We start from the raw sequence: 17,108 nt of genomic DNA on the forward strand, positions 1-17,108 counted from the left end.
ACTTTAAAGTAAAAGTAAACATAGGGATAGAGAATACTTTTATATATAAGGATCACAAGACTGAGCCCCATAGCTTTTTCAGTATAAAGTATGTAGTGTTAAGGAAAGAATACTCATTTTACAGATTCTGATCAGACCAATCTGAGAATCAGACCAATCTAACAGGCCCTTATAAAACACTCTCATTGACTTGACTGCAAGATATAGAGCCCTAAAAGCTCTGACCTAGGAGAATACAAGGAGAAAAATGTAAAACTGCAGAAATGAACTTCATAGTGCATGTCAAGGTTAAACTGTACCATATGTTTCTGAAAATATGCAGACACAACAGGGAGTTGTAGGGAAGTATAAATAAAATTCAGTACAATAGGTAGATAATATTTTGCAATGAATTTACACTACTGTTCCTTAAATGATAGTCTTTTAAAAGAAGTTGTGTTTACTAACATGTTTCATTTTGTTATACAGAAAGAGTAATGATGTAATAATTACCGTAGTAGGGCATAAGATTTACACTGCATTTAACTCAGAGTTGCATTTTTAATGCATTATTTTACCAGATAGCTCTATAAAAAATATCTTAGTGTGTTTCTGTATTTGTTTTGGTTTATGTGACAAATGGATTCTATGCCTACATTCTTAGAAATGGTAATCCACATAGGAAAATCCATGTAGGAAATTCAACTTTCATATGCAAATGGAAATGACCAAGTAGCTGAATGCTGATTTTTGGTGTTGCTGTTATTATCACTATCACTTAAACCACTTAGTCTTGTGAAGTCTATTCCTCTTGCATCTTAATTTAAAGATCCTTTTTACTATTGTCACTTTTTTAGTCACTTTTTAAAAACTAAGATTATGTAAATGAAAGACATGAACATTTAACTGTTTGTAGGTTGATCTACTTCCCATTGACTGCTTTTCTATTTCCACTGAAATTCAACAAATAAGCAAAAGACAAGTAGAAAAAAGGTGTGAAGCCCAAAATAGCTGCTTGAGTCATCAACAGATTGTCTGAGATGATTCAAACAGGTGTTTGTGAGAGAATGAGCTATTTTCCTCAGGGCTGTGGGGGTGAATTTTAGAAGAGAAAAAACTACTGTAAACAGATCCTAAAGAGCAAGGAGGAAAAAACCCACCATTTGGGGAAGAGTAGGACAGCAGAGGGTTACCTCAGGGAAGTCTGAGCTATGTTTTTTCTTGTGCTAAGGCAGGACAGCAGAGGCACACATGACAGCAGGAAGCCCAGCACCACAACCAGTGAGGAGGGAATAGACTACACCTGTGCAACATTCCTCAGCACATGTGTGCAATGTGTGGTGGCTTGAGTGTGTGGGAGAAGACCCTCACCAGCTGAGAGACACTAGATCTGGCACTAGTGTGAGTCATGAATTCTGACCGTCTAAGTCTCTTCTGACAGTCTAAGTCTCACTGGTAAACCTTGGTAAATTTTGGATTTCCAAGCCAACATCACTTTTGTTTTTCAAAATAAAGCTCATTAAAGTGAGCTCCAACAAAGTTTCTCACAATATTCTTGCAACCAGGCTAGGAGGTCACAGCTGGATTAGTGAACAAGATGGATAAAAAAACTAGTTGGACGGTTGGCTTAAAGTGTAATGACTAATGGGTGGCAATTTACCTGGAGGCAGATAACAATCAGAGTACTGCATGGGTCTATTCAAGGACCTATGTTTAATGTCAATGACCTGGAGTAGTCAGTGGAGTGCTTCTTCATACAGTTTGTAGATAAGATCAAACTGGGGGGACCAGTCTATATGTTGAAAGGCATGGCTTCCATCCAGAAAGACCTAGACAGTTGGAGGGATGGGCAGTGAGCTGAATATGAGTCACCAGTGTCCCCTGGCAGCACAGACAGTTGACAGCATCTGGGGCTGCATCAAGAGAAGCACAGCCAAGAGGTTGAGGGATGGATTGTCCTCCTCTGCTCAGAACTTATTAGACCATATCTAGAATACTGTGTCCAATACAATTGGGTTGCTCAATACAATTGGGTTGCCCAATACAAGGAAGACTTGGTAAACCAGAGTTTAGCAGAGGCCACCAAGATGCTTGGGAGGCTAAGGAAGGTGGGGTTGTTTAGCTTGGAGAAGACATAGCTTCAGGGACATCTAACAGAAGCCTGTAATTGAGAAGATGAAGCCAGGCTCTTCACAGTGATGTGTGGTGGGATGACAAGGGACAATGAGCATAAATTGAAACAAGAGGAGGTCCAGACCAGATATGTGGAAAAACATTTTAACCATGAGGACAGTCAAGCAGTGGATCAAATTTCCCAAGGAAGCTGTGCAGTTTCCACACCTGGAGGTTTTCAAGACTTGACTATATAAAGCTCTAAGCAACCCATTCTGACCTTACAGCTGACCCTGCCTTGAGAATGAGGTTGGACCAGATGATCTTTCAACCTGAACAATTCTGTGATTCTAAAATAGTTCACAGAGCTCTTAAAAAGGTTCTGGGGCTTGGAGGCAGAGAACACATGCTGATAATATCTACCCAATTTCTTCCTTGTAACTTGCTTACAATCAAAATGTCTGTTTTGTTTAGAAATAGCAAACTGAATGATAAAGTTGATGTATATTGAGAAACCGAGTGGCAGGCACTTTTGAGAAGAATGTTACCTTCTCCTCTGAGGCAGGTAACAGTAGCATGAATGACAATGTTTACTGATCTTGGGTAAGAAAGATCTGCTCCCAGAGGTTCTCTTGAGAATCTAAAAGCAGGTAGTTCATTCAGCTGATGTTAACAGGTTTTGTCAGAATTTGGCATGGTAAAACAGTTGCTTAAACAGACCTACTCCTGTAATAGTTATGCAGTTAAGTGGGCTCTTCTCCTGTTAATTGTTTCTAAATTCCTGAAAACACAGCAGGCAGATGTGTGCGGTGCAGTGTGCTCTGGTTGATGACCTATTTATGGGTGTGTTTATATGATGGCTGACCCATACCAGAAACTCTGTGGCTCAGCTGCTCGAAAAGCTGTTACACAAAGAAAAAGATGACAATCACCAAAGTAGGTGTTAATTTGGAAGTTGGGTACTGGCAAAAATGGAAGGACATATTTTCCCGGGCTTCAGCTGCTTAAATGGGGGGTATTCCCCTGAAGTTCTCCAAGCAAGACCTGAAATACAGAGTGCTACTGCCTGACTTCCTCATTGATTTTCTAACACAACCTTAATGCTGTGTTAGCATCATTTCTCTGTTCATTCCATCTGCTCTTAGGTCTCCCCCGCTGTTTCCTAGGAGATATATTGCCCTGATGCCTGCATCTGTAAGGCAGTGGCAGATATGGGGCAAGAACCACATGGTTAGAGGCAGCATTAGTACCACCTGAACATTTGCAGGGTTCTCAGGGGATCCTGCCACCCACTGTTTCTCAAAACCGGAGGGAGCTCTAGTTACACAGTCAGCTGCTTCAGAGTGCCATGGGAATGGGATGCTGTGGCTTCTCAACTCCTTTCCACTTCTATTTGCTTCTTTCAGCCTAGAACCTCTATTTAAAAGAAAAAGGCTAAAGTGGGGTTATTTTTGTACAGTTGGCCTATTTAGTGAACATTCCAACCTTATCTACAAAATTTTATGGGGTTTTTGCTTGTTTACAGTGCATTTATCAAAACTACTGATTGTTTATACTATGTTCTTTAGGTGGTCAGGACATGCTTTTTTCATATCCTTTCAGGTATGATCTAAGACACAAATTCCAAAATGCAGTGGTAAGCATAATAAACTGAATATTGCAATTAAACAGGGATGACACAGAATATCAGGGTTGCTAAATCTTGCCTTGTGCCTTAACATCTTCCTTGTTCTTTCCTTGGTAAGCACACATAAAACTGACTATGGCTAACAAAATGTACAGAATGTTATGACATTTCTAAAAATATGACTGTTTCTCACATGCGACCCCAGCTCCAGCAATGGAGCTTAAGTACACTCGGAAACAGATAATATAGAAAATAACTCACTTTTGCCCGTATGTATAATGAATTCTATGGTTTATTTTAAATTGTATTAATCTTTGTTTTCTTCACAGGAAAAATAGGTAAATAAGAATTGTTTACATCAAACAGCTTATGTGTTTTTATTTAGGCAGAACTATGAAAAAAACTAGGTATTTTCTGAATGTATGCAAAAGAAAAGAGAATTTATGAAAAGCCCACATAATATTAATCAATAACTTATTGGGGGTAGAGAATCTATTCATTAAATGGGATCAGAAGCATAGTAAAGATTTATAGCTTAAGCATTAAAGGTCCACATATAGAAGAAATACAACCATTTTTCTTGATGGCAAGAAGAACATTAGGAAACATAATATAGCAAGAGTTACGATACAGTGAAACCTACAAATCACTGATGGATATTTCCTCAAAGAAAAGTGTCAGTCTCTTTGAAGTAAATATGTAATGCTTTTGTAGGTGTTAGGGACATCTCATTTATGAAATAACAGATATTTGAGCAGTTAGGTTATACATGAAAAGTGTTACCCTTCCTTAAATCAAGAGATTTAATTTCAGTGTTACAACTAAATTCAGCTGTTAAAAGGCTATCTCCAGTGTATCAATTCCATATCCTCAAATTTAAATACAATGATGTGGCTAACATTTAACGCTGAAAAGAAAACAAGAGACAGAAAGAAACACCAAAGTAAGTTAATATGCTTCTCATGTCTAGTATAACACCAACTATATTTAAACAAGACACATAATTAATTTCATAATATTCTTGCAAATTCAGCCTTCAGTGACCTGTATTTCAAAACAGGATCTGACAAAACAGAAATCTCTTACACAGTCTGAAACATTAAGAAGGCTTTGAATAAAGTTCTGCATTTTGAAAGGTTTGGGAAACATACTGAAAAGAGCAGAACATTTCTCAGCTGTGTCCTTCAATAAAATGCACAACACGTTTGGCTAAGAAGGAATAAAGAAACAAGGCTTTTCTGTTGACAAAAGGCTTTTTTGCTATCCCAGTCCAAATCTTCCAAGTGGAACCGTACTCCCCTCCATGCCTCCCATCATGAACTATTCTAAAACAAGCTAAAAAGCCCCATGACCTAGACCTCTGGTCTAATGTTGGTATCCTCAAGTTACTGAAACTGCAGAAAAAATTGTTTTTAAACAGGGAACATTAGAAATGGAAAATCTATGGTAGCTTGAAAGAATTTAAACTACTTCTACATGTCCATTGTAAATATTTTGTCCACTTCTGCCTGTGGGAAATACCCTGATCTTTTTTACTGAAAAAAAGGAAGAACTTAGTTGAACCAAAGGGAGTGCAATATTCAGACTCACTTAGTGTCCACTAAAAGAAGGTTTTTGAAAAACATCGAGGATATACTCAGCCTTCAAAGAGTAGAGCTAAATCTAACATGCTAAGTATCTATGATTTACATAAACCAGAAAATAACAGAAAATAACAGAAAACCTGCACTTATCCAGACCAAGAGACTCAATATTCTTTTATTTGTCACAGATGTCAATGGGCATACCAAAATGAACCAGAGAAATTTCCTGGATAGCACTGAAACGAATAAAAGTACTTGCTGCAGTGTTTAATGCAGACAGAGAAAATCAGAAACTGCAGACAGACTGACAATATGCTGTTTGTTATAAATACATCTTCGGTATGCTTAATTTACACACTGTTCAACTTTAAATTGGAATTCAGCTTTACTGATATTTACAAGCACCTATTCTCAAAGGGAATATACAGAAATATAGAGGTGGGGACAATTTAAACTCAGAAGCAAAGCAAAACTAAAGCATGGAAAAGGGGGGCATTCTTCAACTTTATGAATATCAGAAGCATTGTATGGACATTAACTAGGTCCCCCAATAATATAAGAAGAGTATGAACATAAGAATGAGAACAGAACAGAGTAAATAAACTCTCAAACTTGGTATATCATATTTCTCAATTTTTCTCCAATACATTAAACAAACTGAGCTTATCTTCTTGCCCTAAAACACCAATTCAGCCTTTATTCAGGAAACAATTTCTGCTGACTTGAATATTACATTGTCTTGATAAAGTATTCCCAAGATTTCTCCAAAAATTTTCAGACAAACACAAAAAACCCAAATGGTTTGATTTCTAGTAAATAATAAAATCTCAGAAACAAATCTAAAATGTTTTTCATCTTAAACCATAGGTAAGGACCTGATTTTCTTTCTAAGGTTCCCATTTACAGATTTAATTTTCCAGCTCAGCAAAATGAAAACATAAATTTTCCTACAGATGTCACTATTGTAATCTAGATCCATGGACTAACAATCAAACACCGTCTTCTTCTGGTAATATACGATCTTTGAAAATAAAAAATTCAGAACTTGAATTCAAACATATCTGATGCCAAAACAAATCCCTACTTACAAACATACTGAAGTCATACCTGGATCTGATTGCTTTAATTTGAATAAGGTTTTGCTAAACAGTGGGTTTAGCTGACCGTTTTGTTGATGGGGCATTCACAGGCTAGCCTCTTGCAGCTACAATATATCCACATATCAGTGGATATATTGTATTTTGGGTCTGTAACAAGGAGTATCTTCCTTGGTATAAAAAATTTATTCTGCCTTTGATCCATTAGAGGTACTCCCTCGCTAGAAGCTCCCGGGTGGTACATGTATCAAAACCAAGATGTGGATTGAAAAAGAAGAGAAGTGTAGTAATAAGTGGTATTTTAGAGTCATTCTTCTGGCCATATATTCAAAATGTAAACTTTGTGATGCGTTGTTTTTTCTGTCAATTATTTCCTCTGAACATCTCCATTTTTAGGATCTGCTGTTCTCAGAAATAAGTCAATATAATATGTCTGTACTTTCAGGAGTTCAGGAAGGAGAAGTGAAGGAGCTCAAAGAGATTAAGATTAAACGAAAGGAAGTAGATTAAGGGCTCGTTTCAGTTCAGAGTTCCCTGAGTCAAGCATCAGAGAAAGGCAGCCAGCATACCTAGGGAGCATGTTATCACGGTCGTTCTGCCCTCAAACTCTGATTCCACAGTGGCAATATACATAGGAACTTTCAGCTATTGAACGACATTTCTTCTTGAAATCCATGATAAAATAGTATATATGACTACACATGTTAGTGCTGAAATTCTAGAGAGGCTTAAGACTTCCTCTGCACTCTGACACTTGGAAGTTACTTGTGCATTTCAGACTTCTTTTCCCCTGAATAAAATCCGAGAGAGTCATGTATTTCTTCTGCAAATCCATATGTACCTCTACATACTTTCAAAAATTTAAAGCATATTAATATGCTTTAATATTGTAATAATTTTGTTAAATTATGTGTTGGAAATGACTATGTTTGTTTTGGATATGCTTTAAAAAGTACAGCTATTGCTGACTTGCCATTGAATTTATGAGACTTGTGGCAGCTAAATTTCTAAGCACCCATTTGAATAGAATAAATTATTAATTATTGGTGTGTTGTAGAAACACCAGCTATCCTATAGCAGAGGATAAACGTATTTCATTAGATATTGGAAAAATTAAGATAAGCAGTGCATTAAGTAGTTTAACACAGTGGGATAAAGAATTACTTTACAGATACTTGCTCACTCCAAAACTTAACACCATTCTATCACATACTGTCCTATTCACCAACTACACTACTTTCTATTCCAAACTGTAGCTATAGTTATTTTTAAGCAACTACTTATTGCCACTTCTGAAAGTTGCCTAGCATCACTGGGCACTGGGTGATGCCTCAAAACACTGACACAGCCCTGCTCTACAGGAGAGGGACAAATGACGACTATGTTCAGAAAGACTCTGAGAACAGATTAGTAATACATCAGCAATATATCACTAAGTAAGGTATGCAGGGTTATTACTTTCTTATAGCTACATCAGTCAGAGGTTTAACAGTTCTATAGCTTGTTATGAGGTCTGTTTCTGCACATTTTCAAGAGTAGTACTCTAACTTCTAAGCAATTTCTACTTGTCTTTCGAGTACCAGTGTGTTAATAAAAAGACAAAAACACTGTAGCACAATCCTATTACAACTATTATAATGAACCAGAATTTGTGCTTTTGATGTTGAGTCTTTGAACTTTTTTGCTTTGAAATTTAGTTATAATACATACAAGTCTACCGCAGAGAACACAGCTTATCCAGAGGGAACAATACCAAAAGGGATTTTTTGAGGGGGAAAAAAATACTACAAAAGACGGTAAATATTTTCCCTTGTCTGTTAATATTTTACCAAAAATGCCGAGTCCTATGAGCATAGGATGTAATTATTTTAAGCAAAACACAAACAAAACAGAGACATCAATATTTAAGTGTAAATGTAATGCAATCCATTATCATACCTTGTTATGTGTCTGAGTTTGTCCAACCAGGATAAGGATATTTGATGAGATAATAGACAGGCAGAAATTGATTAGAATTATTGACCTCTCAGACCTGATGTACCTGTTCAAATAAACAAAGAGAGAGTACAACTTTTCTAAAAGGAAAACAACTAGTAAATCATATGAAGCTTTGATGCAACTCTTGCAGTAAATATTGGAGATATCCTGAAAGGTATGCGATCTCTTTCAAGTGCTCAAACAGAGTATCAGGGAGCTATCACATTACAAACATAGAAACGATGATATTTTGATAGATATTCTGCAATTCCCTCTTAGTATCTTGGCATATTTTAAAAATCTATTAATGCTTCTTGTAAAAACTGCTGGCAACACTGTTATAACACCATACTGATAATAATGCAGGCTTGCATGCATTCACGTCAGGAACTTCTTATGCTCTCTGCTCATCCCTGGGAATATCCACAGCTGGCATAGACCACTCACAATAACTAACTTCAGCAAAAATATGGTGATTTACATAAACAGAAGATCTAGTCCATCATGCATAAATAAGATGCAGGTTGGTTGATGATACTATGGCGGTGCATTTTGAAACACGTTATTGGGATAATGATAACATTAATCTTGAAGTTCCACCACATTTACAAAACAATTTGTATGAAGAAACAATAATACTGTAATATCTTAATCTTCATAAGACCTAATGCCACAAAATATCTAAGTTTGTACAGAAAGATTAAATTCTAACAGTGAGCATCACACCGTCTCTCTTGCAAACTTATCATACACATTTTACAAGTATGTTTAGGATGGAAGAGTCAAATACTGATATCACATTTCCTTACAAGATGCAAATGTTCCCATTTTTTTATATACAGGACAGAAAGAGAATGATTATGGTTTCAAGTGAAGTACCTTACTGACCTGATTTTCAGAGCTGACAGAGTTGACTGCTAAAGTAAATGAAAGTTAAGGGTGCTCAGTTCCTCTGAAAACCATGCCATATGTTTATATATTCTATGACCTATACTACATGATTCTCACTGGAGCTTAGTTAATATTGCTGTCTCCTCCTGAGCTCTACACCCATAGCTGACACTCTGAGGAGGTCATAACAAAGGGTGTTGAACCCACGAGAAATGCTGAGCTTTGAACATAGAATGAATCGTAGTCTGTTTTGCTCAGCTATCAACTAAGTAATACAGCATTACATTTTTTAGTTAAGAAGACAGAAGAACCCTGATACCACAATCCACATTCTTCCTTAAAATATAACAATGTTGTTAAGGCTAGTTCTATGCGTTTGCAAACAAATACAGAGTTTAGTGCCTTTGTCCACACAGTTAGTATGCTGCTACTTTTTAAATTGTTAACTATTGATTCACCTGGGCCAGTTCCCAATACTGAGTATCTATGGACTATAGAGGATCTTAGTGGTTGAGTAAATACAGTGCAAGCAGGAGCTCATAGCATTAACTTAAGCTAGGAAGGTTTTAGTTTTTCTATCAGCCCACTATGAAGGGAAGGGAAGGGAAGGGAAGGGAAAGGAAGGGAAGGGAAGGGAAGGGAAGGGAAGGGAAGGGAAGGGAAGGGAAGGGAAGGGAAGGGAAGGGAAGGGAAGGGAAGGGAAGGGAAGGGAAGGGAAGGGAAGGGAAGGGAAGGGAAGGGAAGGGAAGGGAAGGGAAGGGAAGGGAAGGGAAGGGAAGGGAAGGGAAGGGAAGGGAAGGGAAGGGAAGGGAAGGGAAGGGGAGGGGAGGGGAGGGGAGGGGAGGGAAGGGAAGGGAAGGGAAGGGAAGGGAAGGGAAGGGAAGGGAAGGGAAGGGAAGGGAAGGGAAGGGAAGGGAAGGGAAGGGAAGGGAAGGGAAGGGAAGGGAAGGGAAGGGAAGGGAAGGGAAGGGAAGGGAAGGGAAGGGAAGGGAAGGGAAGGGAAGGGAAGGGAAGGGAAGGGAAGGGAAGGGAAGGGAAGGGAAGGGAAGGGAAGGGAAGGGAAGGGAAGGGAAGGGAAGGGAAGGGAAGGGAAGGGAAGGGAAGGGTGAATATTTGATGGACATTGAATTTATTTTTCATTTGGAATTTTCAGTTGGGGGGATCAAATCAGTCAACCATAAAAGAATGCTAACACAGCCCTTCTTTGGACCAGAATACCTCTACCTCCTATCACTTCTAAACAGGGCCTGCCATTCAAAGGGAAGGTGGGTGTACCAATATGTAAATACAGACATAGGGTCAAAATATCAAATTTATCCCTACCGCTATATTTATAAAACAATCATATATACATTTAAGTTTCAGTGTCTATCTTCTCCCTATAGTTGGTTACTATGTGCTCTTGAGAAACATGTTGAAGGCAAACGTTAATGATTCAAATGACAGTTGTCATAATACTTTCAAATTATCTCACTGATAGAACACTGAGATCTATATGAGTTATCTTTTCTTCAGCTGGATCAAGAACCCACACTATGTCCACAGCACATCACATACATTTTTTTATCCGCTTGGAAGTTACTAGAATCATAGAATCATAGTCTAGTTTGAGTTGGAAAGGACCTTAAAGATCATCTAGTTCTAACCCTCCTGGCATGGGCAGGGACACCTTCCACTAGACCAGGTTGCTCAAAGCCCCGTCCAACCTGGCCTTGAACACTTCCAGGGAGGGGGCATCCACAACTTCTCTGGGCAACCTGTTCCAGTGTCTCACCACCCTCATCGTAGAAAATTCCTTCCTTATATCTAATTTAAATAATGGAGAAGACCAGTTCCACTGAGCATGACAGTATTTCCATCCAAGTGCTAAATATACCAGGGAGTGCAAAAATAACACTATAATTCTTCAGATGGGAATTATATCCTGAAATACTCTCATTCTTAGCTTTGACAGACAAGAACTGATCATTTTTACACTCTTTTTATTATAACTTATGTAACTAGATATTCTATATTTATTACATATATGTCTAATCCTGTGAGTCTCTGTGGCTACATAAGAGAGTGAAAGAGAAAAGGGTGTAAAATTACCAAGCTGCTTCTAAAAGCAAAATTCTATTGGTTGATTTTACATTACTCTAAAAATTATTATTTTCTCCCTGTGTTTCTTCTTACTTGCATAAGAACCTATATTTCTTATATTATGGAAAAAAGTTAAATGAGAATCCATGTTCGCTTTTTAAAAACATTTATTCCTTTGCATGACTTTTCCTCTTACTTTTCTATTTCTTCTACACTAAGAGATCATGCTATTTCTCATCACTTCCCAAATTAATTTACTCCATAAATATCTGTGGCACTTCCAAGTCAATATAATATTTTAATACAGTAAACTCAGGATGGGAAGAAAGTCTATTACTGGAATGTACCACCACACTATTTGAGACTACTTAATTTTGCGGTCTTCATTGAAACTTATAAATTATCCACCAAAGTGGATAAACTCAAAACCAGTTAACTGAACCTCCCTACATCTGCAATATCCAATGTGGCACTTTGATATGTCATTTTTATCACATAGAAATTTTGTTTTGAAATGTAAATGGGGGAAAAATGTCACAGGTATAGGCCAGAAACCTCACAAGAAATGTATCATATAGAAGAATCCTGTAAAATGTTAATTAGCACTATGAATACCCCATTGCAAGAGCAATACCATTTACACTGAAGAGGGGAAAGAGAAGAGTGGGCTATACCATCACCAGTAGGCCAGGAGGGTAAAACTAATCAATCACATCAACAAATTTAGGGATCAAAACATACACTACATTTGGCTTTTTTTTTTTCTTTTCCAAATAATAAAAGTTGCATCTAAGGCTCTCTTTAAATTTCAGTTGAACTAAATGTAACTATGTATTCACATTCAGCTTTGTCAAACATTACATACCTCCATAGCGCTGCATAGACAACGGCTAGGGTGATCAAGGCCAAGCACGAAAGACCACTGCCTACTATTAAGGTCACTGAGGGTGTACCAGATGATTCCATGATCTGTAGGTTACAACAGACAACCATGAAGAAAAACCATCCTCCAGCAATTTAAACAAGTCAAAAGAAAAAAAGCAACCAAAGCAAAATGCTAAAAGCAGCCACGCTGTCACAGATAGCTTCAGTAATATTACTTATGAAGCAGAAATCAACTTAATTCCAAAACTGATCCATACATAACTCTGAGATCTGTTTAATTATTGATACATTCCTCAGAGGCCTTTGAGCTTTAAAATGCCTTATAATACCTGCATGGTATTTTGAAAAATAAAAAAGTAGTAATATTACAATGTAATAGAGACTATGATGTTAGCACAAGTTTAAACTATTCCCCAGTTAAAATTAATTAAAAGATATAGTTCTCTTGAGAAACAGCAATATTTAGAATTGTGTATTAAACAAACAGCTTGGTTTCGCAGTAATATTTTAAAGATCATCCAGTAATTTGTCTCAGAATTTGATTCATGCTTGTTGCAGAATTACCAAACTTTCTGACTTTTAATAACTTTGACTTCAATCCACTATTCTCGCACACTTAATTTCCTTGGGCCTCTGATGGTCTAGAAGGAATGGCAAGATATCTATGGCAACAATATCATAAGCCTTCCGTAAAGGTTTAGAATTATTTCATTTGTATGCTGTGTATTAATAAAAAATGAAAATAAATAAATGACCTTGAAAACAAACTAGCTTTCCTTGCTGTAAAAGAAACTATTATCATCAGATATCAGGTAATGTTTATTCTCTGTGTGCATATGTGCTCATGTTCTGAAATAGACATGGTATTTCCTAATACAAATGGAAAAAAATTTAGATCTAAAAGTTTGAAAGGATACTGTGCCTGGTTTACCAAAATCCTTTTGAAAGCCTCAGGGATGTATTGTAAATTACATTTATCAAGATATCTTTTGTCACCCAAATAGGAGATAAGACTGATGTACTTTTAGGCCAGATTTCAGGCAGAAAGTAACATTTTATTTCAACCACTTTTTTCCAAACTGGTCTACTTTGTTATTAAAAAGAGTCTGATCATATGCCTCCAAAACCAAGAGAATGAAATTATGCCTTAGCAGGATAACTTCACAAATATTTGTTTTTTATCTATTTTTACATTCAGTAATACTGGGAGTGTCTGCTTATACACCCAATGTCCCCTCTTTCTTATGAAAACTTGATTATTTTTCTTACATCATATCAACAGACTATACAGAAAATCTGTGCTGAAAACGTCCAATGCAGATCTGCAATCTGTTTAACTACAGTATCTAGGGTTTTCCTACCAAGAGCAATAATAAAGCCCTGCACATTCCCCTGGAAAGGCTTGCAACCTTTGAAAAGCTTGTTAAGTTGATAATTGTTCAATACAAAAGTTTTGAAGACATTTGCATCACAATTAGAAGGCTTTCTCTGAAAAATTCAGAGTTCAAGAACATGCAAATTTCACTGGAATTTAGTTATATCATAGAATCTGGAATTCATTTCTCTGAGACACTGTAGACACCAGGAGACTAGCATTTGCCTACCTGCAATATTAAACAATTCCTCAATGCAACGTCTGAAATATACCTGAGAGGAAAGCTCTACCAGTTCCCCCCCGCCCCCCGCAGCCCCCCCGCCATTGCCTTTTGCATTAAAACTGGATTTTTTTTCCCCTTTGTTACTTACTATTTCTCTAGGTTGCTGAGCCAAAATGGCGAAGGTAGAGAGACGATCACATAAGCATTTCGTATGGGATGCATCGGTAAGCACAGTTTTACATCCCTGGGTGGACCAGGTTCCCAAAGAGTCGTTCCTGCAAAGGAGAGAGAGAGAGGGGGGGGGGGGTGTAAAAATCGGGATAATTACGCCTGACGGCCAATTCCGTGAGGAGACAATGCCGTTTAATCGCGAGGAGAGTGGAGTGTAGTTCCCGGACAGCGGAGAGGTACTTGTGCTGGGGCAGGACCGGCCCCGGCGGCGCCCCCGCGGCGCGGCCGGGCGGGCGGGGAGCGGGGCGCGGCGCGGAGCTGCGCGGAGCGGCGCGGAGTAGCGCGGAGCTGTCCGGCGCGGCGGTGCTGACAGCCCGGCGCGCTGCGCTGCGCGGAGCCCCGCCAGCCGCGGCAGCAGCCGCCCCCTGCGCTGCCAGCCACCTCCGAGCCTCACCAGAGCACTGCGAAAAACTCATCGGGGGAAGAGGGGGAGGCTTTTTCTCTTTTTTCGCCCCTTTTCCTACCGGCTCTGCTTCTGGCCCTTTTGTGGAAAATGTGATGGTCGGTAGTTGCAGTGTCTTTTTTTTTTTTTTTTTTTTTTTTTTCCCCCCCCCTCTCCCGTGTGTGTGGCTAGTTTAAAGGCAGATGGTTCTCAACCGTCTGTCTGGGTTATGCCAGTTGGACTGGGAGATGCCGGATCTTCTGTTCTGACGGCTATTTTTGCTGAGGTTTTTTGTTTTTTTGGTTGTTGTTCTTAGTGATCAGCCTTAGAAATTTCACCCTGGAAACGGCAGCATCAGATGCCTCCAACTCTTGCCTTAGCTCCAGCAGAGGGGTGGATTTCAGTACAGCAGCACACAACATCACCAAAGAGACACACGAGTTCGCCCTCCAGACATCACTCAGTCAATTCGCCTTTCTCTAGCTCCCTCCCCCTTCTCGATTTCTTTTTCTTGGGGTGGCAGCACCACACTAACCCCAAGCCAAAGAGATCATTTGCTGGCACCTTTCACCAACCACCCCTAAACAAAACAAGATGATTAACACAGCCCCCGAATTCAATTAGACATTCAATATGCTAATGCAAGGTCTGAAACCCACCCCAGCAGAACAATAAAAATGGTATCAACCCACGTTTTCTTTGTGCGGGCAAGGAGAGGGAGAGGGAGACACAAAAAAATCATCTCTCCTTTTTCCTGAACTGCAGTGGGGGGGGAAATAATTTCTACAGGAAAAAGGGGTTGGTTTCAACTAAAGCAAACCTACTGTCTTTACATATGTTATGTTTAGAGAACAACACTTGGGTTTCCTATTTCTTTTTTCCCCTCCTTTCATGTCCAGGAAGCAACTGCAGCAACTCTGCTGCCAGCAGCAGCATGCGCGCTGTCAATTCCTGTCCATTTCACCTCAGGTCACTAAATGACTTGAAAAAAGAAAAACGAAGGTGGAAGAAACAAGGCAAGGGGATAATAATTGCCAGTCCCTGTAATCACCCTTGTTACACCTCTTTTGCCTTGACAACCCACCTTTGTGAGTGATTCTATATGCCAGGGCCCTCATGCAAAGGCAATCTGTTATCCTAAACCTGCTCTCAGAGCGCAGTTCACCCCAGCCCACCTCTGCATTTTGCGCCTCTAGTTTTTGAACACACACCAGATGTAACCCTTACATACTATTGTCTTTGGAACAGTATCCTGTAATAAGCAAAACAAACAGCAACTGAGGGAAACAATTGAGAGAAAATCACCAATTCTTCAAGCCACTAAAGCTGTCTATAAGCTTTCCTTCACAAATTGTGTCTTTCAGAGACCCACAGGCTAAATCAACATCCACTTTGAAAAATATAGTTACATATTCTAAATTCTGAAGCATTATCTTCTGGATAACTTAACCAATTTATTTTATTAGCTTTCCTGTCTCTTATCTTATTGTGACACATAGTTAAGGCCAAATGAAATGCATTTATCTGTGCTGATTAAATATTAAAGAATGATAGCTTAAGAGAAATTGACATGTTTTAAAACAAAAGGATGGTATTATTCATCCTGAGAATAAGATTTAATATACTGGATATATATAAGCTGAAAAGCACTGGATGCACAATACATACAGTTAACACTAAATCCTTGCAGATGGTGTCCAATGCACAGAGTTAGACAAGTTCTAATTATAAAAGGTAGACAACAACAGACACCAGTTTAATTTAAAACAAAACATCTGTTACAATTATATTTAAATTAGTATAAATCATGGGCAGTCCACCAAGTTTAGAGGGGTTCATTCTGTTCAAGTCACTTGTGCAAACACAAAATTCTGGTCATATATTAGCTGAGCAGTTCACTGTTTTACTATATTGCCAGGTATTAAAAATACACTGCCTATTTTGCAAAATATCTTGAATACTACTGAAAATGGAATTCCCAAAAGCACTCTGAAATGAAGGAAGTGCTCTAGTCGAATTTAACAATAAGACATCCATTGACACAGCAGGAGCAGAGTCAGTCTAATATGGACACCTTTTACATTTCATTGTTCATTTTCAGTGATACACTTCAATTTCTTGCCTAGCAGCACTGTATTTGAATATGTAACAGATGAAAATTCAGTGATTAAATATTCTCTATCTCTCTTTTCTAACCAATGAAGTTAAAAAAAATCCTCATTAACAAATATGTTTGTAGCCTGTTGAAAAGATGGCTGACAGAAGCTGTGCAGAATGTTATACTAAATCCATGAAGGAGATGGAATAAGAAGCAGAATCCAGAAGAAAAGTGTAACTGCGATTTGTTGCATGATGCTCATGCCTGCAGAACAGTAAATATATGATTAGTAACTCACTGAGAGATGCTGAACATTTTGACTTACTGACATAAAATCAGTATTTGGTTTTAGGTATAAAGTAAATAAGGAATGGAAATATGGTGTTAAAACAGATGTATTATATTTACTACACCTCAATGCTACAATATTTATGAAGTCCTCTAAATATGATCTGTCCCTCACAATGCAACTCTACTGGGCCAATCAGAATCTCTCTTATTTGGAAGTTTCATTCCTTTTTGGTGTGATCTTCTTTGACTATGTGTCTAATGTTTAGGGTTATCAT

The 17,108-nt window shown here is 38.2% G+C and overlaps 1 protein-coding gene across 7 annotated transcripts in view; it reads right to left on the reverse strand.

Moving 5' to 3' along the window:
- The window catches only part of ADGRB3 (adhesion G protein-coupled receptor B3), a 482,454-nt gene that overhangs the window by 91,355 nt on the left and 373,991 nt on the right, over positions 1-17,108 (reverse strand). For all 7 annotated transcript variants that reach the window (XM_074819823.1, XM_074819824.1, XM_074819825.1 and 4 more), the window contains 3 exons: positions 13,980-14,106; positions 12,214-12,317; positions 8,337-8,439 (listed from right to left, as the gene is read on the reverse strand). In XM_074819823.1, coding sequence (XP_074675924.1) covers positions 8,337-8,439; positions 12,214-12,317; positions 13,980-14,106 — 334 coding nt within the window. The remainder of the gene's footprint in view (positions 1-8,336; positions 8,440-12,213; positions 12,318-13,979; positions 14,107-17,108) is intronic.

The sequence above is a fragment of the Strix aluco genome, chromosome 3 (genome assembly GCF_031877795.1).
Source record: "Strix aluco isolate bStrAlu1 chromosome 3, bStrAlu1.hap1, whole genome shotgun sequence".
Taxonomy (NCBI): domain Eukaryota; kingdom Metazoa; phylum Chordata; class Aves; order Strigiformes; family Strigidae; genus Strix; species Strix aluco.